Source organism: Hylobates moloch, unplaced genomic scaffold (assembly GCF_009828535.3).
Source record: "Hylobates moloch isolate HMO894 unplaced genomic scaffold, HMol_V3 SCAFFOLD_8, whole genome shotgun sequence".
In the NCBI taxonomy this organism is placed as follows: Eukaryota; Metazoa; Chordata; class Mammalia; order Primates; family Hylobatidae; genus Hylobates; species Hylobates moloch.
The window spans coordinates 34407577-34433512 of NW_026652283.1; the positions used below are offsets into that span (position 1 = coordinate 34407577).

Consider the following 25936-nt stretch of genomic DNA (forward strand, 5'->3'; position numbering starts at 1 on the left):
AGAATGCTTTTCCTCTTTTTTTTTCTTTTCTGAGTGAAAACATACTTGCCTTTCAAGCATCTACCCTAGCATCACATCACCTACGAAGCAACGTATGTTGATTCTCCTCCCACAGTTCTGGAGGCTAAAGTCTGAAATCAAGGTGTTAAACGGCCATGCTCCCTCTGGAGGTTGCAGGGCAGAGTCCTTCCTTGCCTCTTCCTAGCTTCTGGTGGGTGCCAGCAATCCTTGGCATTCCTTCTGTTGTAGCTCCATCATTCCATCCTCTGCTTCTGTCTTCACGTGGTGCTCTTCCTTCTGTGTGTGTGGTTTTGTTTTTGTTTTTGTTTTTTTGAGACCAGCCTGTTGCCTAAGTTGGTCTTGAACTCCTGGCCTCAAGCAGTCTGCCCTTCCTTGGCCTCCCAAAGTGCTAGGATTACAGGTGTGAGCCACCTCACCCAGCCCCTGTGTGTGTCTTCTCAGTGTCCTCCTTTCTCCAGATCTCTACTTATAATGATACCACCCTAATCCAGGGTGACCTCATCTTAACTTGATTATATCTGCAAAGACCCTATTTGCAAATTAAGGTCTCAGGTGTAGGTACCAGGTTTAAGACTTCAGCATATAATTTTGGGGGACACAATCCCATGTCTCCCATGCGGGAGCAGGAGCAAGAGAGAGAGTGGAAGGAGGTGGTACACACTTTTTTATTTTTTATTTATTTTTATTTGAGACACAGTCTCAGTTTGCCATCCAGGCTAGAGTGTAGTGATGTGATCGTGGCTCACTGCAGCCTCGAACTCCTGGGCTCACACGAATCTCCTGCCTCAGCCTCCAAACTATAGGAGGCCACCACACCCAGCTAATTTTTTAATTTTTTTTTTTTTTTTTTTTTTTTTTTTTGTAGAAACGGGGTCTCACTATGTTGCTCAGGCTGGTCTTGAACTCCTGGGCTCAAACAATCCTTCTACCTCGGTCTCCTAAAGTGTTGGGAGTATAGGCATGAGCCACCCTGCCCAGCCCCTGAGTTTTTGTTTTTTTTTTTTAATTTTTTGAGATGGAGTTTCGCTCTTGTTGCCTTGCCCAGGCTGAAGTGCCATGGCGCGATCTCAGCTCACCACAACCTCCGCCTCCTGGGTTCAAGCAGTTCTCCTGCCTCAGCCTCCCGAGTAGCTGGGATTACAAGCATGCGCCACCACGCCCGGCTAATTTTGTATTTTTAGTAGAGATGGGGTTTCTCCATGTTGGTCAGGCTGGTCTCAAACTCCTGACCTCAGATGATCCACCTGCCTCGGCCTCCCAAAGTGCTGGGATTATAGGCCTGAGCCACTGCGCCCGGCTTTTTTTTTTTTTTTTTTGGTGAGACGAGTCTCTCTCTGTCGCCCAGGCTGGAGTGCAGTGGCGCGATGTCAGCTCACTGCAATCTCCACCTCCCTGATTCAAGCGATTCTCCTGCCTTGCCTCAGCCTCCCGAGTAGCTGAGATTATAGGCGCCCACCACCACACCCAGCTAATTTTTTTTGTACTTTAGTAGAGATGGGGTTTCACCATGTTGGCCAGGCTGGTTTCAGACTCCTGACCTCAAGTGATCCACCCAACTCAGCTTCCCAAAGTGCTAGGATTACAGGCATGAGCCACCACTCCCAGCCTTGAGCTATTTTTAAGTACCGAAATGTTTTTATGTATAAACTGTTATTTTGGTATTATAAAATGTAAATCATTTATATTATAAGACATGTCCACAGAGTTATGTACTGCATTTGTGATTTAGGTTTCATTTCAAACAAGGGTACATTTTTAAAGTAGGTATACTGAGTACCTCATTCATTATTTCACATCCTTACAAGGTACTTTATTGTTTTAACTCTTATTTTCTGTTTCTTATAAGATTAGTTATCTTTTTCAGGGATTATTAGTTGTTTGCATTTCCCCCAGAGGCAAATTATCTACTGCCAGAGGCTCCTGATAGAATCATATGAGAATGAGGTTGGGAGTGGGAAGACGTTAAGAGAAGCAAGACCAGGCACGATGGCTCACCCTGTAATCCCAACAGTTTGGGAGGCCAAGGCGGGAGGACCCCGTGGGCCCAGGAGTTTGAGGTTGCAGTGAGCTATGATCACACTAAGGAAAGGGAGTTAATGAGGAAAAGTTGTAAGACCTGATTCCCCACCCTACAGGATTTCTCTCCTTTTCCCCCCTAGGGCTGACACCTTCTTTTTCTTTTTCTTTCTTTTTTTTCTTTTTTTTGAAACAAGGTCTCACTTTGTCACCCGGGCTGGCGTGCAATGGTGTGATCTCAGCTCACTGCAGCCTCCGCCTCCTGGATTCAAGCAATTCTCTTGCCTCAGCCTCCCAAGTAGCTGGTATTACAGGCGCCCACCACCACACCCAGCTAATTTGTGTGTGTGTGTGTGTGTGTCTTTTTCATCATCTTGGCCAGGCTGATCTCGAACTCCTGACCTCAGGTGATCTGCCCACCTCAGCCTCCCGAAGTTCTGGGATCATAGGCATAAGCCACCACGCCCGACCAACTTCTTCCTAAGGATAATTTATTTTAGACAGGCTCTTCTTCCCCAGTCACCTTACTCTCAAGCCAGAGGGGTTGAGGAAGCCCCATCATAGAACCTGGTCATCTCTTAGGTGGAATGGCCTCTGAGACAAAACATTAAAGAGGATGGGGAGTATATCTTGCTTCTTAATAATGTTATTGATACCAGAGCTGTATTTTGACATTATGCAAAATTGATACTGAGATGCCAGCAAGGTCATTTTATCTCAGTTTTGCAACAGCTAATTTGAAACCATGGGCACGGTGAGCAGACAGCATGCTGTCACTGGTCCTGAGGACATTGCAGTATTTGAGTGCTGAGAAGTGACAGCACTCAGAAAGGGACACACCAGATTTCTATGGCTTCTTTACCTTAGGGTTTCTCAAAGGACATTACTGCTTTATTTCTCATTCCTTAGAAAATAGTGCACCAGAATAACTCATCCCTAAGAACTCGAGATGATTGGTATTTTACCATTTTTACTCCATCCCACTGCCAAGCTTCAGTGTTTCTCTAGTGTGATTGATACGTTAGAATTTGTACGTTATAAGCTGTGATAAAACCATAATACTTTTGGGCCACTTTAAGTCTGGAGCTTTTATGATTTCACATTGAAAAAAAGTCTGGAGCTTTATTAGGTAAGTGGAAATGTAGCACAGATGTCTGGGTAATGGAAGCCAATAGCCTGTTTTTAACAGAATTGTTCTTTAAAAGCAGAATGAAATTCCCTCTCTAGAATTTAGGGGTATAAATTCTCTACCCTCAGCCTTTGACCTATAACCTCTTCAGGAAAAAGGATTCATCTCTCTGTCTCTAATCGTTCACTAAAATACCAAATAATTAAGCACACATGTTCAATAGCAAAATATACCTAAAACAATTAATACACAAAGTAGAACCAATAGTTTCTCTCATTTTTAGAGTATCTAAAAAAAAAACCCCAACAACTTATGCTGGCATTTTATAGTATAACTTGATTTATTTCAGGATCTCATTGTAACAAACAGGAACATATGTAGTATATCATTTAACTGCAACAAAATAGTTTAAAAGTGTTGAAGTTGGAACAATCCTGAGAGATCATACAGTCCCACCTCCTACCAAATGCAGTCACCCTAAATCAATGACATTTCACCTCTGCTACAGTGGTAGCATAGAAAGTGTTACTTTGCAAAGTGACTAATTCTGTTGTTAATCAGTTTGGCCCAGTGTTTCTCAAATTTTTCTTACCAAAACCCACAGTAAGAAATAGATTTTGGCTGAGTGCAGTGGCTCATGCCTGTAATCCCAACACTTTGGGAAGCCAAGGTGAGTTGATTGCTTGAGCTCAGAGTTCGAGACTGCCTGGGTAAGATGGCAAAACCCCATCTTTACAAAAAACACAAAAATTAGCCAGGCATAGTGGCATGTGCCTGTAGTCCCAGCCAGGAGACTGAGGTTGAAAGATTGCTTGAGCCCAGGACATTGAGGCTGCAGTGAGCCGTGATAATGCCATTGCACTCCAGGCTGGGCGACAGGGCAAGACCCTGTCCCCCCCCCCCCAAAAAAGAAAAAGAAATCCACTTTAAGGCTGGGCACAGGGGGTCATGCCTGCCCATAATCCCTGCACTTTGGGAGGTCCAGGCTGGAGGATCGCTTGAGGCTGGGAGTTAAAGACCAACCTGAGCCACATAGCAAGACCGTGTCTCTACAAAATAATTAAGAAATTAGCTGGGCGTGGTGGCGTGCCCTGTAACCCCAGCTACTCAGTAGGCTGAGGCGAGAGGACCTCTTGAGCCCAGGAGTCTGAGGCTGCAGTAAGCTGTGATCACCTACTGTAGTCCAACCTGGGTGACAGATCGAGACCGTCTTTAAAAAGATTTTTTTTAATTAAAAATAAATAAATAAATAAATAGCTGTTCTTTATGAGCTCAAATTCATTTCCCTTTAGTCCTATATTTTGGTCCATTTGCTTTTTAGTGAATATTTATTGATTCAACAAATACTGACTGAGCATCTATATGCTGGACATTGTGCACTGTGCTAGGGATGCTGAGGTGGAAAAAACAGAGACTCATACCTTTTGGAGCTTAGATTCTAGTGCTTAGTCTGGAAGCCTAGTCTACTAGACCTATTAAGAGAATAATTCTGGCCGGGCACGGTGGCTCACGCCTGTAATCTCAGCACTTTGGGAGGCTGAGGCGGGTGGATCACGAGGTCAGGAGATCGAGACCATCCTGGCTAACATGGTGAAACCCTGTCTCTACTCAAAATACAAAAAAATTAGCCAGGTGTGGTGGTGGGCACCTGTAGTCCCAGCTACTTGGAATGGCGTGAACCCGGGAGGCGGAGCTTGCAGTGAGCCGAGATCGTGCCACTGCACTCCAGCCTGAGCGACAGAGCAAGACTCCGTCTCAAAAAAGAAAAAAAAAAAAGAATTCTACAGCTAGGTGCAGTGGCTCATGCCGATAGATAATCCCAGCACTTTGGGAGGCCAAGGTAGGTGGATCACTTGAGCCCAGAGGTTTGAGACCAGCATAGGCAAAATAGTGAGACCCTATCTCTACAAAAAAAAGAAAAAATTACTGGGCATGATGGTGCATACCTCTAGTCCTAGTTACTCAGGAGGCTAAGGTGGGAGGGTCACCTGAGCCTGGGAAGTCAAGACTGCAGTGAGCTGTGATAGTGCCACTGCACTCCAGCTTGGGCGACAGAGCAAGACTCTGTCTCAAAAATAATAAAAAATACATAATAACAAAAACAAAATAATTCTAGTTCTTCCACATAATTGCCTTTCAGTATTCGAAGACAACTATCATGTTTCCTAATCTATACCTCATATGGTATAGTTTCTATGACAATAGCTATTGAGCCATAGTGATTAACTAAAGCTCCCCATACTAAAGATGGGCTTGTTAAGGAAACCTCTGATGAAGTGACATTTAAGCAAAGACTTGTGTAGAGTTGGGGAACAAGTTATGTGAAGATCCTTCACTCCTGGGTGAGGAATGTTTCAGACACAAGGGGCGACAGAGCGAGACTCTGTCTCAAAAAAAAAAAAGATATAATTTAGTCTGGGCACAGTGGTTCACGCCTGTAATCCCAGCACTTTGGGAGGCCGAGGCAGGCGGATCATGAGGTCAGGAGTTTGAGACCAGCCTGGCTAACTGGTGAAACCCCGTCTCTACTAAAAATACAAAAAAATTAGCCAGGTGTGGTGGCACGCACTTGTAATCCCAGCTACTAGGGAGGCTGAGGCAGGAGAATTGATTGAACCTGGGAGCTGGGAGGCAGAGGTTGTAGTGAGCTGAGATCATGCCACTGCACTCCAGCCTGGGTGACAGAGCAAGACTCCATCTAGAGAAAAAATTAAGATATAATTTACATACAGTAAAATGCCCCCATTGTAAATGTACAATTTAATGTTTGACATATGTTCATATGTAATAATCACCATAAATAATATATGAAACATTTTCATCACCTACAATTTCCCTCATGCCTTTTTTTCTTATGCCATTTTGTAGTAGAGCCTCCTGTTTCGTTCCCAGTTTCAGGCAACTGTAATCTCCCCTACGTGATTATAGATTAGTTCTGCCTATTCTTTTTCTTTTTTTTTTTTGAGACAGTCTTGCTCTGTTGCCCAGGCTGGAGTGCAGTGATGCGATCTCAGCTCACTGCCACCTCCCGGGTTCACGCCATTCTCCTGCCTCAGCCTCCCGAGTAGCTGGGACTACAGGCGCCCGCCACCACGCCCGGCTAATTTTTGTATTTTTAGTAGAGACAGGGTTTCACCGTGTTAGCCAGGATGGTCTCGATCTCCTGACCTCGTGATTCGCCCGCCTCAGCCTCCCAAAGTGCTGGGATTACAGGCGTGAGCCACTGCACCTGGCCGGGTTTCCTTTCCTTAATGGTATCTTTAAAAGAGCAGAATTTTGATAAAGCCATTTGTCAACTTTTTCTTATAGTTCATGCTTTTTATTTCTTTATTTTCTATAAAAAATAGAGATGGGGTTTTGCTATGTTCCCCAGGTTAGTCTTGAACTCCTGGAGCAATCCGTCCACCTCGGCCTCCCAAAGTGCTGGGATTACAGGTGTGAGCCACTGCACTTGGTGTACGTCACACTTTTTGTGTCTTAAGAAATCTTTGCCTACCCCAAGGTCCCAAAGACTTTCTCCTTTGTTTTCTTCTGAAATTTAGCTTTTACCATGATCTTTTTTTATAAACTTTTTCTATGATCCTTGTCAAATGAAAATTTGTATGTTGTGTAGAGTAAGAATCAAGATTATTTTTTCTTCTGTAACGGATACCAGTTGTTCTGGCACCATTTGTTTGTAAACGTGAACCTTTCCCCATTGAGTGACTGTGATATCTTTGTCAAAAGCCAATTGATAAAGTGAACCTGACTAAAAAATCAATTGATAATATATTCATGTGTCTATTTCTGGACTCTATTCCATTGATCTATATGCCTGTCTTACTGCCAATAATACACTATCTTGGTTACCACAGTTATAGTAAGTCTTGTAATTACGTACGGTAGGTTCCCTTTTCTTCTTTTTCAAAATTGTTTTGGTTATTTTAGGTCCACCGAATTCCCTTTAAATTTTAGAAGCAGCTTGATACTTTCTACAAAGATAAATTTGCTTGGATTTTGTTGGGATTACATTAATCCTGTACGTCCCACTTGAATAGAATTGACGTATTAACTGTTTCTTCTAATTCATCTGCATGGCTTATCTTTCCATTTATTTAGATTGTTTATATTTCTCTCAAGTGTTTTGTAGTTTTAAATATATAGAGTTTGCAAATAATTTAGTTATATTGACCCCTAAGCATTTTTGGTGCTTTTACGAATGCATTGTTTAAAAATTTTATTTTCCAACTCTTCATTGCTAACATATAGAAATAAAATTGATTTTCATATGTTGATCCTATATCCTGTGACCTTGTTAAATTCAGTTATTTGTTCAAGAAGATTCTTTATAGGATTTTCTGTGTACATGATTGTGTCATCTACAAACAATAACAGTTTTTCTTTTTCCTTTTTACTCTTTATACCTGTTATTTCTTTTTTTTCTTTTTTTTGAGACTGAGTCTCGCTCTGTCACCCAGGCTGGAGTGCAATGGTGCAATCTTGGCTCACTGCAACCTCCATCTCCCAAGTTCAAGCGATTCTCCTGCCTCAGCCTCCTGAGTAGCTGGGATTACAGGTGCCCACCACCACGCCCGGCTTATTTTTGTAATTTTAGTAGAGACGGAGTTTCACCATGTTGGTCAGGCTAGTCTCAAAGTCCTGACTTCAGGTGATCCACCCACCTCGGCCTCCCAAAGTGCTGGGATTACAGGCGTGAGCCACCACGCCTGGCCTGTGCCTTTTATTTCTTCAACATCTCTTATTGGACTGACTAACACCTCTAGGACAATGTTGGATAGAAATAGTTGAGAGCACAAATCTTTGCCCTGTTCCCTGCCTTAGGGGGAAGGCATTTGATCTTTCATAGTTAAATAAGATATTAGCAGTTGGCTTTTTGTAGATGGCCTTTAGCAGCTGAGGAAGTTTCCTTCTATTTCTATTTCACTAGAGTTTTTATTATGAATAAGTGTTGGATTTTTCAAATGTCTGTTCTGTGTCTGTTGAGATAGCCCTATTTTTTTTTTATTCTGTTAATGTAGTGGATTGTACTGATTAATTTTCAACTGTTAAACATCTTGTATTCCAGCGATAAACCTCACTTGGTATTATCCTTTCATATATATTTGATTTACAAATATAATTTTTTTTTTTGAGACAAAGTCTCGCTCTGTCACCCAGGCTGGAGTGCAATGGTGCGATCTTGGCTCACTGCAACCTCTGCCTCCTGGGTTCAAGCAATTCTCCTGCCTCAGCCTCCCAAATAGTTGGTATTACAGGCGTCCGCCACCACGCCCAGCTAATTTTTTTGTACTTTTAGTACAGATAGGGTTTTGCTATGTTGGCCAGGTTGGTCTTGAACTCCTGACCTCAGGTGATCCACCTGCCTCGGCCTCCCAAAGTGCTGGGATTACAGGTGTGAACCACTGCACCCGGCCACAAATATAATATTAAGTCGGGTTTTTTTTTTTTTTTTTTTTTGAGACAGAGTCTCACTCTGTCACCTGGGCTAGAGTGCAGTGGAACAATCTTGGCTCACTGCAACCTCTGCCTCCCAGGTTCAAGTGATTCTCCTGTCTCAGCCTCCTGAGTAGCTGGGACTACAGGTGCACGCCACCATGCCCAGCTAATTTAGGATTTTTGTGTCCATGTTTACAAGGGATATTGGTCTATAGTTTTATTTGCTTATAATGCCTTTGGTTTAGGTATCAGAGTAATACTGGCCTCATAAAATGAGTTGAAAGTTTTTCTCCTTGTCTATTTAATGAAAGTGTTTGTATAGATGAGTATTATGTCTTTCTTAAATGTTTGATAGAATTCAACACTGAAGCTATTTGGGTCTGGAGTTTTCTTTGTGGGCAGTTTTTAAATTATATTTTAAATTGATTTAATATAATTTAAATTTTAAGTTTGATATATGGCTATTCAGATTTTTAATTTTTTTCTTGTACTAGGTTTTTTTTTGGTTTTTTTTGTTGTTGTTTTTTGAGACAGAGTCTCACTCTGTCACCCAGGCTGGAGTACAGTGGCGTGATCTCACCTTACTGCAACCTCCACCTCCTGAGTTCAAGTGATTCTCATGTCTCAGCCTCCTGAGCAGCTAGGATTATACGCACACACCACCACACCTGGCTAATGTTTGTATTTTTAGTAGAGATGGGGTTTCGCCATGTTGGCCAGGCTAGTCTCAAAACTCCTGACCTCGGGTAATCCACCCGCCTTGGCCTCCCAAAGTGCTGGGATTACAGGCGTGAGCCACTATGCCTGGCCTCTTGTACTAATTTTGATCACTTATATCACTCAGGGAATTCATCTATTTCATTTAATTTGTTGAATGTATTAGCATAGAGTTCATAATAGTTTCTTTTTATTCTTTCAGTGTTTGTAGAATCTGTAGTGATGCTTCCCTCTTTCATTCCTAATACTGGTAATTTATGTCTTCTTTTTTTTTTCTTGGTTGATCTAGCTAAAGGTTAATCAATCTTTATTGATAATGATTAATTTATTGATATTGATATAGGTAACCAGCTTTGTTTTCATTGATTTTTCTCTATCATTTCTTTGGTTTCTTTTTGTTCATTTCCTTCCTTCTACATACATTGGGTTTAATTTGATCTCCTTTTCCCTAGATTCTTTTTTATTTTTTGAAACTGGGTCTCCCTCTGTCACCCAGGCTGGAGTGCAGTAGCACGATCTCGGCTCACTGCAACCTCCCCGTCCCGGGTTCAAGTGATTCTCCTGCCTCAGCCTCCTGAGTAGCTGGGATTGCAGGTGCGTGCCACCACGCCCGGCTAATTTTTTTTTTGTTTTTAGTAGAGACGGGGTTTCAGCATGTTGGTCAGGCTGGTCTCGAACTCCTGACCTCGTGATCTGCCCGCCTCAGCCTCCCAAAGTGCTGGGATTACAGGCATGAGCCACTGCGCCCGGCCCTTCTCTAGATTCTTAAGTTGAAACTTAACTCATTAATTTTTTCAGAACTTTCTTTTTTTTCTTTTTTTAATTGAGAAAGGTCTCACTCCTATCACCCAGGCTGATGTGCAATGGCGTAATCATGGCTCACTGCAGCCTCAGCTTCCTGGGCTCAGGTGATTCTCCCACCTTAGGCTCCCAAATAACTGGGACTACAGGCGCAAGCCACCACACTTGGCTAATTTTCTGTATTTTTTGTAGAGACAGGGTTTCACTATGTTGCCCAGGCTGGTCTCGAACTCCTGGGCTCAAGTGATCTGCCCATCTCAGCCTCCCAAAGTGCTGGGATTACAGGCAAAAGCCACCATACCCAGCTAAAACTTTTTTTTTTTTTTTTTAAATATAAGAATTTAAAACTATACATTTTCCTGGCCGGGCACAGTGGCTCACGCCTGTAATCCCAGCACTTTGGGAGGCCGAGATGGGCAGATCACCTGAGGTCGGGAGTTCGAGACTAACCTGACCAACATAGTGAAACCCCATCTCTACTAAAAATCCAAAAAATTAGCTGGGTGTGGCAGCGCATGCCTGTAATCCTAGCTACTTGGGAGGCTGAGGCAGCAGAATTGCTTTAACCTGGGAGGCGGAGGTTGCAGTGAGCTGAGGTCGCACCATTGCACTTCAGCCTGGGCAACAAGAGCAAAAACTCTGTCTCAAAAAATAAAAAATAATAAATAAAATAAAAAATGAACTATACATTTTCCTCTAAACTGCTTGAACTACAAACAACAAATTTTGATTTGTGTAGAGTGTTCTATAAATGTCTATTTATTTAGAAGTTTAATGTTTAATTTCCAAGTATTTCAGGATTTTCATGTGCTATTAACTTCTAGTTTGATTCCATGTGGTCAGAGAACATACTCTGTGTGATTTTAATCCTTTAAATATACTAAAAACTTAGGCCAGGTGTGGTGGCTTACGCCTGTAATCCCTGAGGCTGAGGCAGGAGGATAACTTGAGGCCAGGAGTTTGAGACCAGCCTGGGCAATGTAGGCAGATCCCTGACTCTATAAAAAACTTAAAAATTAGCCAGGTGTGGTGGCATGCACCTGTGGTCTCAGTTACTTGGGAAGATGAGGCTGGAGGATTTCATGAGCCCAGAAGTTTGAGGTTATAGTGAGCTATGATTGCAGCCCTGCACTCCAGACTGAAAGACAGAGCAAGACCCTGTCTCTAAAATGAAAAAATAAAAAATTTTTAAAAAATTATAACATGTTTTATGGCTCAGGGTATGGTCTATCTTGATTAATGTTTGCTGTGTACTTAAAAAGAATGTATATTTTGCTCTTGTTGTGTAGAGTGTGCTGTAAATGTAAATTTGTCCAAGTTGGTTGATAGTATTGCTCAAGTGTTTTATTTATTTTATTATTTTGACACAGGATCTCACTCTGTCACCCAGGCTAGAGTTGCAGTGATGCTAACATGGTTCACTGCAGACTTGACCTCCTAAGCACAAGTGATCCTCACAACTCAGCCCCATCAGTAGCTGGGACCACGGGTGCATGCCGCCATGCCAAGCTAATTTTTATTTTGTAGAGATAGGTGTCTCTCTGTGTTGTCCAGGCTGGTCTTGAACTGCTTCCCCCAAGTAATTTGCCCACTTTGGCCTCTCAAAGTGCTGGCATTACAGGCATGAGCCACCATGCCTGGCCTGATAATGTCCTTTTAAAATGGAGTTCAGACTATTAACATTTAATATAATTATCAATATAGTTGGATTTAAGTGTACTATCTTGCTATTTGTTTTCTATTTATGCCAACTTTTTTTAATGTCTTTTGTTCTTTTTCTTTTCATTTCTTTTCTTTTTTTTTTTTTGACAGAGTTTCGCTCTTTCCTCCAGGCTGGAGTGCAGTGGCACGATGTCAGCTCACTGCAACCTCTGCCTTCAGGTTTCAAGCGATTCTCCTGCTCCAGCCTCCTGAGTAGCTGGGATTACAGGCGCTCGCCACCACACCTGGCTAATTTTTGTATTTTTAGTAGAGATGGGGTTTCACCATGTCAGCCAGGCTGGTCTCGAACTCCTGACCTCGTGATCTACCCACCTCAGCCTCCCAAAGTGCTGAGATTACAGGCGTGAGCCACTGCGCCTGGCCCATCTTTTGTTCTTTTGCTTTTCTTTATCCTGCCTCAGTTAAAGAATATTGAGGTGGCTCATGCCTGTAATCCCAATACTTTGAGGGTCCGTGGTGGGAGGATCGCTTCGGGCTGGGAGTTCAAGACCAGCCTGGGCAACATAGCAGGACCCCCATCTCTGCAAAAAATTAAAAAAAAAAAATTAGGCATGACGGTGGTCTCCTGTAGTCCCAGCTACTCAGGGGGCTGAGGTGGGAGGATCACTTGAGGCCAGGAGTTCAAGGTTACAGTAAATCTATAATCATCCCACTGAACTCCAGCCTGGACAACAAACCGAGACCCTATCCCTGAAACAAACAAACGAAAAGAATATTGAGCACTTTTTTAGTATTCTGTTTCATCTCCACTGTTGGCTTATTAACTTAATCTATGTCTTATTTTTAGTAGTTGCTCTCAGGGTTACAATATGCATTTTGCCTCATTACAATATGCATTTCACTTATTACTCATCACATATTATAGAGCTTCATATATAGCAGATTTCACAAACTACAGCCTTCAAGCCAAGCCTGAATGCCTACCTGCTTTTGTAAATAAGATGTTATGGGAACATAGCCATGGTCATTCATTTACATATTTTTTCATCAAGTCCAAAATGTCTACATAAATATGACACATTTTGTGCTATAAGGACAGAGTTGAGTAGTTGCAATGGAGGCCACATAGCCTGCAAAGCCAAAAGTATTTACTGTGTGGCCTTTTAAGTAAAAGTTTGCCAACTTCTCATATATAAGAACCTTACAGTAATTTCTGTTTTTTCCTTTTTCTTCAAATGTTTTTTCTGTCCCCACCTTTTCTGGAACCTCAGTTGCAAATATATTAGACTATTTGATATTGTTCCACATTTCACTAAAGCTCTGTTCATTTTTTTTTTCTTTGAGACAGTTTCTTTCTTGTTGCCCAGGCTGCAGTGCAATGGTGCAATCTTGGCTCACTGCAACCTCCACCTCCCGGGTTCAAGCGATTCTTCTGCCTTAGCCTCCTGAGTAGCTGGAACTACAGGTGCCCACCACCATGCCTGGCTAATTTTTGTGTTTTTAGTAGAGACGGGGTCTCACTATGTTGGCCAGGCTGGTCTCAAACTCCTGACCTCAGGTGATCTGCCTGCCTCGGCCCCCCAAAGTGCTGGGATTACAGGCCTGAGCCACCACATCCAGCCTAATTTTTGTATTTTTAGTAGAGACGCGGTTTCATCATGTTGGCCAGTCTGGTCTCCATCTCCTGACCTCAAGTGATCCACCCGCCTCGGCCTCCCAAAGTGCTGAGATTACAGACGTGAGCCACCAGGCCCGGCCCTAATTTCTAGAAATGTTATTTGACTATTTTTATATCTTTCAATATGTTCATTTTTAAAAAAATCTTTGAGTGTATGTATAGTTAATGCTTTTACATCCTTCTTTGCCAACTCTAGCATCTCTTTCATTTCTAGATCTGTTTCTATTGACTAATTTTCCTTCTGATTTAAAAAAAAAATTTATTTATTATTTATTTATTTATGGAGACAGGCTCTCACTGTGTTATCCAGGCTGGAGTGCAGTGGCTATTTACAGGTGTGATCATAGCGCGCTACAGCCTCTAACTCCTGGACTCAAGCGATCCTGCTGCCTCAGCTTTTCAAGCAGGTGGGACTACAGCCTCATGCCCTTGTGCCCAGCACTAATCTTTTTTTTATGGAATGGTGGACACTATAAATATATATTTTTGAGTGTCTGAATTTTGTTGTCTGTCTTTAATTGAATTTTGGTTTACTTGTTAATTTGTTAATGGATCAGCTTGATTTGGAAGCTTGTTTTTAAGCTTAGGGGCAGTTCTAGAGTTATCTTTACTGCTGTGTTAGGTTAGTCCTACTACTAAGATATTACTCTTCCAGGGTCTCTACTTTATGCCCTGGATGTTCAGCTTCAGCAAAGAATGTTTACTCTGGCTGGTCAAAACTTATCAGCCAGGTGTGCTGGCTCACACCTAAAATACCAGCACTTTGGGAGGCTGAGGCGGGTGGATCACCTGAGGTCAGGAGTTCAAGACCAGCCTGACCAACATGGTCTACTAAAAAATACAAAAATTAGCTGGGCGTGGTGGCAGGCGCCTGTAATCTCAGCTACTCAGGAGGCTGAAGCAGGAGAATCACTTCAACCCAGGAGGTGGAGGTTGCAGTGAGCTGAGATCACGCCATTGCACTCCAGCCTGGGCAACAGAGCAAGATTCCATCTCAAAAAAAAAAGAAAAAAAACACAACTTAAATATCTTCCAACTCTCTGTGTGTGAGCTCTGGGAATTTTTCTGCTCATAGAAACTCAGGGCTCCTGTGAAGAGTTATTGATCTCTTTGCATACTTGCCTCTTCTCTGGTGCTTTGCCTCAAACTTCCAGGCACCTCATGCTCCTGAACACTGATCTCTGCTCCATTCAGTGTGATTTTCTCTTCCTGTATTCCAGTCCAGAAAGCCAAAGTGATAGTAGGACATACCTCACTTGGTTCCATTCTCTCAGGGATCACAGTCCCATACTCCCTGATTTCATTGTCTGAAAACAATTTTTTTCATGCATTTTGTTCAGTTTTTCTAATTGTTTATAGCAGAAGGCCAAGTCTAGTACCAGTTACTCCAACGTGGGAAAAGAATTTTACTTTTATAGTTTTCTGATTTTACATTTTTTACTTTATAGTTATAGAGTATCACCTGCAGTAATAATAACTTATTATTTTTAATATTCACACGTTGTAGTTAGTTATCTTGTCTAATTCATTGGCTAGTACTTCTAGGACAATGTTAAATAATAGTGTTGATATTTTCCTGTTATTTTTCTGTAAGGGTAGATGGGACAACATTTTAAAGGGAGGCCAGGCATGGTGGCTCACACCTGTAATCCCAAAATTTGGGGAAGCTCAGGCGGGTGGATTGAAGAATCGCTTGAGCCCAGGAGGTGGACATTGCAGTGAGCCAAGATTGCGCCACTGCATTCTAGCTTGGGCTACAGAGTGAGACTCTGTCTGAAAACAACAACAACAACAAAAAAAATTTTTAAAGAGAGCGTTGACTGGGCACAGTGGCTCATGCCTATATATAATCCCAGCACTTTGGGAGGCTGAGGCAGGCAGATCACTTGAATCCAGGAGTTCAAGACAAGCCTGGCCAATATGGTGAAACTCCGTCTCTACTAAAAATACAAAAAAATTAGCTGGCCGGGCACGGTGGCTCATGCTTGTAATCCCAGCACTTTGGGAGGCCGAGGCGGGCAGATCACGAGGTCAGGAGATCGAGACCACGGTGAAACCCTGTCTCTACTAAAAATACAAAAAAATTAGCCGGGCGTGGTGGTGGGCGCCTGTAGTCCCAGCTACTCGGAGAGGCTGAGGCAGGAGAATGGCGTGAACCCGGGAGGCGGAGCTTGCAGTGAGCCCAGATTGCACCACTGCACTCCAGCCTGGGCGACAGAGCGAGACTCCGTCTCAAAAAAAAAAAAATTAGCTGGGCATGGTGGCACATGCCTGTAGTCCCAGCTACTAGGGAAGCTTGAGGCACGAGAATCACTTGAACCTGGGAGGCAGAGGTTGCAGTGAACCAAGATCACACCACTGTACTGCAGCCTGGGCAACAGAGTAAGATTCTGTCTGAAAAAAAAAAAAGAGAGAGAGAATTTTCAGGGTTAATGAAAATATTGGGGAAAAGGGCACTGTCCTATGGTGTTGATGGAGATACAAATTGATACAGTATTTTCGGAAGGACGTTTGTCAGTACCCGCTTAACAACTGGACTTCTAGGAATCAAATTATGTCCTAAATGCTTGTCTTAGTCCGTTTCTGTTGCTATAACAGAATACCACAGACTGGGTAATTTATAAAGAACAGAAGTTTATTTGGCTCACAGATCTGATGCCAGCATCTGGCAAGGATCATTGGATGGCAGAAGGCATCCCAAGGCAAGGAAGCACAGGAGCAACACAGAGAGACAACAAGGGGGCCCAACTCTTAGCAGGAGCCCACTCCCATGCTAACTAACCCACTCCCAAGATAACGGCATTAACCCATGCATGAATGAGGTGCCCACACGACTTAATAACTTCTTTAATCTACCTCTTAATACTGTTACATGAGTTTGTAGGGACATTAAAACCACAGCAATGCTCAAGGATATATACGCAAACATATATATATATATATTATTTATTTATTTTTTTTTTTTGAGATAGAGTTTCCCTCTTGTTGCCCAGGCTGGAGTGCAATGGCAAGACCTCGGCTCACTGCAACCTCCATCCCCCAGGTTCAAGCGATTCTTCTGCCTCAGCCTCCTGAGTAGCTGGGATTACAGGTGCACGTCAACATGTCTGGCTAATTTTTGTAGTTTTAGTAGAGACAGGGTTTCGCCACATTGGCTAGGCTGGTCTCAAGCTCCTGATCTCAGGTGATCCACCCGCCTCGGCCTCCCAAAGTGCTAGGATTACAGGTGTGAGCCACTGTGCCCGGCCTGCAAAAGTATTTGTTGCAGCATTGTATTAGTCTGTTCTCACACTGCTTATGAAGAAATACCCGAGACTGGGTAATTCATAAAAGAAAGAGGTTTAATTGACTCAGTTCTGCATTGCTGGGGAGGCCTCCGGAAGCTTACAATCATGGCAGAAGGTGAAGGAGAAGCAGGCATCTTTACAGGGCGGCAGGATGGAGTGAGTGCCAGCAGAGGAAATGCCAGATGCTTATAACACCATCAAATCTCGTGAGACTCACTCACTGTAATGACAACAGCATGGGGGGAACTTCACCTATGATTCAGTTACCTCCACCTGGTGCCACCCATGAGGATTACAATTCAAGATGAGATTTTGGGTGGGGACCCAGCCAAACCATATTAAGCATTATTTATCATATCAAAAACATGTCATGACCCAACTACCTTGTTTCAAAGAGAACAGAGGAATTATTATATTTTAACTGAGAGGATATGCTAGTACAGGTTGAGTATCCCTAACCCGAAAATTCAAAATCTGAAATACTCCAAAATCTAAAACTTTTTGAGTACTAACCTGATGCTCAAAGGAAATGCTCATTGGAGCATTTTGGATTTTGGATTTTCCAGTTAGGGATGCTGAACCTAAGTATAATGAAAATATTCCAAAATCCAAAAAAATATGAAATTCAAAGTGCTTCTGGTCCCAAGCATTTTGGATAAAGGATACTCAACCTGGCCGGGCGCGGTGGCTCACACATGTAATCCCAGCACTTTGGGAGGCCGAGGCGGGCGGATCACCTGAGGTCAGGAGTTCGAGACCAGCCTGACCAACATGAAGAAACCCTGTCTCTACTAAAAATACAAAAATTAGCTGGGCGTGGTGGCACATACCTGTAATCCCAGCTACTCGGGAGGCTGAGACAGGAGAATCACTTGAACCCGGGAGGCGGAGGTTGCAGTGAGATCGTGCCATTGCACTCCAGCCTGGGCAACAAGAGTGAAACTCTGTCTCAAAAAAAAAAAAAAGGATACTCAGCCTGTAAAAGATTAGGCATCGATTTAATGCTTCTGTAGCAATATTCCCGGATGTCTTGTTTTGCACTTGTGTGACATAACCATGCATATATTATGTCTCCAGAAACAAGGTCATATGAGGACTCAGCAAAAGCTGGGTCTTTCGGCACTGAGCATGTCCAATCCCTAGCTAAGTGACTCAGTCTTTTTTATTTAATAATTTCTGGGAGATTTGGGATTTTGAAGCCCATTACTAGTAGAACCTGGCCTATATTAAACATGGAAGAAACTTCATTCTAGACAGAACTCCTTGAGAACTAATTCATTATAGGGTCTTCATCTCTATATATGTTCATATTTATAACTTTCATAGAGTACTGGGTAGAAGTTAATGTATTTTTAAAATAACTGCTTAGGCCAGGTGCAGTGGCTCATACCTGTAATCCCAACACTTTGGGAGACTGAGGCAGGTGGATTGCTTGAGCCCAGGAGTTTGGGACCAGCCTGGGAAACATAGTGAAACGCCATCTCTACTAAAAATACAGAAAATTAGCCAGGCATGGTGGTGCACGCCTGTAGTCCTAGCTACTCTAGAGGCTGAGGTAGGAGGATTGCTTGAACCTGGGAAGCAGAGGTTATAGTGAGCCAAGATTGTGCCAGTGGCACTCCAGCCTGGGTGACAGAGTGAGACCCTGTCTCAAAAAAAAAAAAAATCAGGTTAAGTGACTGAATCTGGGTGGGAGTTCAGATGGTGAGGCGTTAATATAGTCTCACTCATAGGTAAAGACTGGATTAGATTATTCCAGTAATACAAAGGTCATTCAACATCCAAGAAATCCATTAATGTAATATACCATTTTAATAGATTGTTATGGTTAAATTTGTTCCCCCAAAATGATATGATTAAGCCCTAATCTGCAGTCTTTTATTTGAAAATAGGCTGGGCGCGGTGGCTCACGCTTGTAATCCCAGCACTTTGGGAGGCCGAGGCGGGCGGATCACGAGGTCAGGAGATCGAGACCACGGTGAAACCCTGTCTCTACTAAAAATATAAAAAAAAAAATCAGCCGGGCGTGGTGGCGGGCGCCTGTAGTCCCAGCTACTCAGAGAGGCTGAGGCAGGAGAATGGCGTGAACCCGGGAGGCGGAGCTTGCAGTGAGCCGAGATCGCGCCACTGCACTCCAGCCTGGGCGGCAGAGCGAGACTCTGCCTCAAAAAAAAAAAAAAAAAAGAAAGAAAATAAGGCCATTGAAGATGTAATTAAATTAAGATATGGTCACTAGGGTGGGGTGGGCCCTTAATCCAGTATCACTGGTGTCCTTATGAGAAGCCAGTGTGAAGATGTGAGGAGAGAATACTTTGGGTTTTGTTTTGTTTTTGAAATGGAATCTCACTCTGTCACCCAGGCTAGAGTGCAGTGGCAAGATCTCGGCTCACTGCAACCTCCGCCACCCAGGTTCAAGCGATTCTCCTCCCTCAACCTCCCCAGTAGCTGGAATTACAGGCACCCACCACCATGCCTGGCTAATTTTCGTATTTTTAGTAAAGACAAGGTTTTACCATGTTGATCTTACCATGGTGACCATGTTGGTCTTGAACTCTTGACCTTAAGTGATCCACCTGCTGCGGCCTCTCAAAGTGCTGAGATTACAGGTGTGAGCCACCACACCTGACCAAGGAGGAGAGAATACTTTGTAAAGATACAGAGACACACACGCAGGGAGAAGATGGTCATATGAAGACAGAGGCAGAGATTGGGGATAAGCTGCTTCAAACCAAGGAACACCTAGGGCTACCAGAAGATAGAATGAAATAAAGAAGGATTCCTCCCTTACAGGTTTCAGAAAAACCGTGGTCCTGTTTACAATTTAATTTTGGATTTCTAGCCTCCAGATGGCAAGACAATAAAATTTTATTTTTTTAAGTTACCTAGTTTGTGGTACTTTGTTATGGCAGCCCTAGGAAACTAATATACAAAGATGGGAAAACATATAAATGCAGAATAAACACAATACAATTTAGCACTAATTTACGATTTTTTAAGTTTTAGCAAATTGAAAACAAAAGGGTACCAATCAAACTCCTATACTAAACGTCATCATTTTTTTTTTTTTTTTGAGATAGAGTCTGTCACTGTTGCTCAGGCTGGAGTGCAGTGGTGCAAAAAAGGATCACTGCAGCCTTGAGCTCTTGGGCTCAAGGGATCCTGCCACCAGCATCCCATGTAGCGGGGACCACAGGTGCATGCCACCATGCCCAGCTAATTGTTTTTGTTTTGTTTTGTTTGTAGAGACAGTATCTCACTTTTATTGCCTAGGCTGGTCTCAAACTCCTGGGCTCAAGTGAACAAACTCCTGAGGCCCGCCGTGGCCTCCCAAAGTGCCAGCATTAGAGGTGTAAGCCACCATGCCCAGCCTAAACATCATTATTAATAGTTAAATTTTAGCAGTGTTTCCATTCTGCAAATGACGCCTGCTGTCATGGCCTCTGTTCCACACTTTATGGGAGATCCTAGCCCATGCAATAGGACAAACATAAGAAATGAGACAGAAAAATGGAACTACATGAAATAAAACTCCTTATTTGCAGACATATAATTATCTACAAAGAGTGTTTCTGATTTCTTTTTTTTTTTTTTTTTTGAGAAGGGTCTTGCTCTGAGGCTGAGGCTGGAGTACAGTAGCACCATCATGGCTTACTGCAACCTCAACCTCCTGGGCTCAAGCAGTCCTACTACCTCGGCCTCCCAAGTAACCAAGACCACAGATATGTGCCATTTTCTTATTTTTGTAGAGACAGTCTCCCTATGTTGCCCAGGCTGCTCTTGAACTCCTGGGCTCAAGCGATTCTCCCAACTTGGCCTCCCAAAGTGCTGGGATTATAGGTGTGAGCTATATAGCACCTGGACTCAGAAAATCTTTGGATAAACCATTAGAATAAGAGACTTTAGCTGATAAGAGAGGTTGCTACATACCAGATTAATATACAAATATGAATAGTATGCCTATAAGCCAATAATAATGCAGTAGGAAAAAAAGTGCCCATTCACTATAGCAATAAAATCTATGAGCAGTAGGAATAAATCTAACAAAAATATGTAAGATCTTTTTTTTTTTTTTTTTTTTTTTGAGACGGAGTCTTGCTCTGTCCCCCAGGCTGGAGTGCAGTGGCGCGATCTCGGCTCACTGCAAGCTCCGCCTCCCGGGTTCACGCCATTCTCCTGCCTCAGCCTCCCGAGTAGCTAGGACTACAGGCGCCCGCCACCACGCCCGGCTAATTTTTTGTATTTTTAGTAGAGACGGGGTTTCACCGTGGTCTTGATCTCCTGATCTCATGATCTGCCCGCCTCAGCCTCCCAAAGTGCTGGGATTACAAGCGTGAGCCACCACACCCGGCCCTGATTCTTCTTTACTTTTTATTTATTTATTTATTTATTTATGGAGTCTCACTCTGTCACCCAGGCTGGAGTGCAGTGCAGTGGCGCAATCTCGGCTCACTGCAACCTCCACCTCCCAGGTTCAAGCGATTCTCCTGCCTCAGCGTCCCAAGCAGCTGGGACTACAGGCACGCACCACCACACCCAGCTAATTTTTGTATTTTTAGTAGAGACGGGATTTCACCATGTTGGCCAGGATGGTCTCCATCTCTTGACCTTGTGATCTGCCTGCCTTGGCCTCCCAAAGTGCTGGGATTATAGGCGTGAGCCACCACGCCTGGCCAGTAACAGTCTAGTATTAAGTGATATGTTGAAACCTATTATCTTCTGTGTCTTGGCGATTATGTTCTCCAACAAGAAAGTGTTCTTAATGGAATAAAAGAGGCTTCTGATTATTATTTTAGTTAATTCACCTTAGAAAAGGATTGTTCATTTTGGGAGGCTGGGGCAGGAGGATTGCTTGAGCCCAGGAGTTGGAGACCAGCTGTGGTACGTGGCGAGACCTTATCTCTATTAAAAAAAAAAAAAAAACAGGCATGGTGGTGCACACCTGTAGTCCCAGCTACTTGGGAGGCTGAGGTAGGAGGATCACTTGAAACCAGGAGTTCAAGGTTGCAGTGAGCTTTTTATGTTTGTTTGTTTTTTGGGTGTTTGTTTGTTTTTTGAGATGGAGTCTTGCTCTGTGGCCCAGGCTGGAGTGCAGTGGTGTGATCTTGGCTCACTGCAACCTCCACTTCCCAGATTCAAGCGATTCATCTGCCTCAGCGTCCGAGTAGCTGGGATTATAGGCACCCGCCACCACGCCCAGCTAATTTTTGTATTTTTGGTAGAGACAGAGTTTTGCCATGTTGTCCAGGCTGGCCTCGAACTCCTGACCTCAGGTGATCTCCCTGCCTTGGCCTCCCAAAGTGCTGGGATTACAGGAGTGAGCCACTGTGCCCAGCCACAGTGAGCTTTGATTACACCACTGCACTGCAGCCTGGGTGACAGAGCAAGATCCTGTCTCAAAACAAAATAAAATAATTGTAATGTAGGTTTTTGGTAACCACATGTGTCTTTTCCTCTTCAGAATGGAGATCTCCTCTCATCAGTCTCACCTCCTGCAGCAACTGAACGAGCAGCGCAGGCAAGATGTATTTTGTGACTGCAGTATTCTAGTTGAAGGGAAGGTCTTCAAAGCACATCGAAATGTATTATTCGCTAGTAGCGGCTACTTTAAAATGCTTCTTTCTCAGAATTCAAAGGAGACAAGTCAGCCAACCACAGCCACATTTCAGGCTTTCTCCCCTGACACTTTTACAGTTATCTTGGACTTCGTATATTCTGGCAAACTGTCTCTTACTGGTCAGAATGTCATAGAAGTGATGTCGGCTGCTAGCTTCCTTCAGATGACTGACGTCATAAGTGTATGTAAGACTTTTATTAAATCTTCCTTAGACATTAGTGAGAAAGAAAAAGATCGCTATTTCAGTCTCTCAGATAAAGATGCCAATTCTAATGGTGTAGAACGTTCCTCTTTTTATAGTGGTGGCTGGCAAGAAGGAAGCAGTTCTCCACATTCTCACCTAAGCCCAGAGCAAGGAACAGGTATAATAAGTGGAAAATCTTGGAATAAGTATAATTATCATCCAGCCTCCCAGAAGAATACTCAACAACCCTTGACCAAGCATGAACCAAGGAAAGAGTCCATTAAAAAGACCAAACATTTGAGATTGTCACAGCCTTCTGAAGTTACTCATTATAAGTCAAGCAAACGAGAAGTGCGAACATCTGATTCTTCCAGCCATGTTTCCCAGTCTGAAGAACAAGCACAGATGGATGCCGAAATGGACTCTACTCCTGTTGGTTATCAGTACGGTCAAGGATCTGATGTCACATCCAAAAGTTTTCCAGGTACCCAAAAAAGAGCATAAGTCCCCTCATCTAGGCTCCAAACTGCTATATTAGTCAGTCTTCTGTCAAAACACCCTTAGTTTCAGGTGCTCTAAGCAGTTGAAGCAAGTGATTTTTTTCAAAAGTTCTATTTTTGTAATGAAATTTATTTAGTAAGGACAGGCGTGGTGGCTCACGCCTGTGATTCCAGCAGTTTGGGAGGCTGAGGTGAGCAGATCACCTGAGGTCAGGAGTTCGAGACCAGCCTGGCCAACATGGCAAAACCCCATCTCCACTAAAAGTACAAAAAAATTAGCCGAGCATGGTGATGTGTGCCTGTAATCCCAGCTATTCAGGAGGCTGAGGCAGGAGAATCACTTGAACCCGGGAGGCGGAAGTTGCAGGGAGCTGAGATTACGCCACTGCACTCCATCCTGGGCGATAGAGTGAGACTCTGTCTCAAAAAAAAAAGAAGAAATTCGTTTCATAAAACGTGGATTTAAATTTTTTAATTCAAAATAATATTTAATAAATATAACAACAATCAAAATAATAAGAATACTAAGGGTCAAAACCCATGATTTTCCAAACCTGTATCTGTGGGTGGTTAGATTACTCTTAAATGTTTAAAGCTCTTTTCTAAATAGTTCAATCCCTAAGACACATATTTTCACTTTAAATAATTTTTTTTCTTCCTGTGTATTTACTCAGAGGAGTATTTAGCTTATTAAGATACAAATACAGGCCGGGCGCAGTGGCTCACGCCTATTATCCCAGCACTTTGGGAGGCTGAGGCAGGTGGATCACAAGGTCAGGAGTTCGAGACCAGCCTGGCCAATATGGTGAAACCCCGTCTCTACTAATAATACAAAATAAATTAGTCGGGCATGGTGGCACATGCCTGTAATCCCAGCTACTCAGGAGGCTGAGGCAGGAAAATTGCTTGAACCTGGGAGGCGGAGGGTGTGGCGAGCCGAGATCACGCCACTGCACTCCAGCCTGGGTGATAGAGGGAGATTCCGTCTCAAAAAAAAAAAAAAAAAGATACTTTTTTTTTTTTTTTTTTTTGAGACAGAGTTTTGCTCTTGTTGCCCAGGCTGGAGTGCAATGTGCAATCTTGGCTCACTGCAACCTCCGCCTCCTGGGTTCAAGCAATTCTCCTGCCTCAGCCTCCCGAGTAGCTGGGATTACAGGCATCTGCCACCATGCCCGGCTAATTTTTTGTATTTTTAGTAGAGACGGGGTTTTTCCATGTTTCCCAGGCTGGTCTTCAACTCCTGACCTCAGGTGATCCAGCCGCCTCGGCCTCTCAAAGTACTGGGATTACAGGCGTGAGCCACCACTCCCGGCACATAATTTTTTTTTTAAGGATTGCCTGTAGTCCTAGCTACTGGGGAGGCTAAGGCAGAGCATCACTTGAGCCCAGGAGTTAAAAGACCAGCATAGGCAACATAGTGAGACCCCATCTCCCACCCAAAAAAGAACAAACACCTCACATACAACCCATAACACCGATACTGTAAATCTACCGTGGGCCAATATGCAACATGAGACATCTCATTTTCATGATAACGGTAAAATGCAGAAAGACCATGTAAGTTGACAGTTTCAGAATAATCTTCCCTCACTTTGGAAGTAGAGAATAGGGATAAGAAATGCATATCACAATTTTCCCCCCAATTAATCAGTTAGCAAATTTGCTTAATAGTTTCCATGTAAATTTAAAGGAAAATTATGTTAAAATGAGACTCCTGAAGGTTGTAAGATATAGATTATATATTTATTTTATTTTATTTTGCTATTTTGTAGAGATGGAGTTCTCTCACTATGTTTCCCAGGCTGGTCTTGAACTCCTAGCCTGAAATGATCCTCCCACCTCAGCCTCCCAAAGTGCTGGCATTACAGGAATGAGCCACCATGTCCAGCCTGATTTTTATTTTAGAAAAATTTCAAACATACACAAAAGTAAAGACAATGGTATAATTAACCTCCATGCACCCATGACCTAGTCCCACAACCTCCAACTCATGGCCTGTCTCATGTCTGTATCCTTATCCCTAACCCATTCCCTTTATTATTATCATTTTTTTTTTTTTTTTTTTTGAGACGGAGTCTCGCTCTGTCGCCCAGGCTGGAGTGCGGTGGCGCAATCTCAGCTCACTGCAAGCTCCGCCTCCCGGGTTCACGCCATTCTCCTGCCTCAGCCTCTCCGAGTAGCTGGGACTACAGGCGCCCACCACCACGCCCGGCTAATTTTTTGTATTTTTTTTTTTTTAGTAGAGACGGGGTTTCACCGTGGTCTCGATCTCCTGACCTCGTGATCCGCCCGCCTCGGCCTCCCAAAGTGCTGGGATTACAAGCGTGAGCCACCGCGCCCGGCCTCCCTTTATTATTTTTAAACCAATCTTAGACATCATTTGTTTTCCCCTGTAAATAGTTCAGAATGTGTCCTTAAAATATTATAGAAAAAAATACAATACTATTATCATACCTAAATTGAACAATTTTTTTTTTTTTTTTTTGAGACAGAGTCTCACACTGTTGCCCAGACTGGAATGCAGTGGCGCAATCTTGGCTCACTGCAACTTTCACCTCCCAGGTTCAAGCGATTCTCCCACTTTAGCCTCTCAAATAGCTGGGACTACAGGCCTGCACCCACCACACCTGGCTAATTTTTTAATTTTTGGTAGAGATAGGGTTTTACCATGTTGGCCAAGCTGGTCTCAAGCTCCTTACCTCAAGTGATTTTCCTCCAAAAAAAAAGCTTAAATATTAAATACTTTTACTTTGAAATTGTGTACAGTTAAAAAATATAGTACTATTTTACATTTAAAATCTAATAACCCTACTGCATTAAATTTAAAAAAAAAAATGGCAGGCCGGGCACAGTGGCTCACACCTGTAATCCCAGCACTTTGGGAGGCCGAG

At 43.1% G+C, this 25936-nt stretch overlaps 1 protein-coding gene across 9 annotated transcripts in view; it reads left to right on the forward strand.

Annotated features, from left to right (window-relative positions):
- Positions 1-25936, forward strand: part of ZBTB8A (zinc finger and BTB domain containing 8A) — a 72502-nt gene that overhangs the window by 38785 nt on the left and 7781 nt on the right. For 8 of the 9 annotated variants that reach the window (XM_058443276.1, XM_058443275.1, XM_032160089.2 and 5 more), the window contains one exon: positions 22206-23029. In XM_058443276.1, coding sequence (XP_058299259.1) covers positions 22207-23029 — 823 coding nt within the window. In that variant the 5' untranslated portion in view covers position 22206. Of the gene's footprint in view, positions 1-13750; positions 13868-22205; positions 23030-25936 lie in introns of all 9 variants that reach the window. The other variant, XM_058443277.1, reaches the window with a different exon arrangement.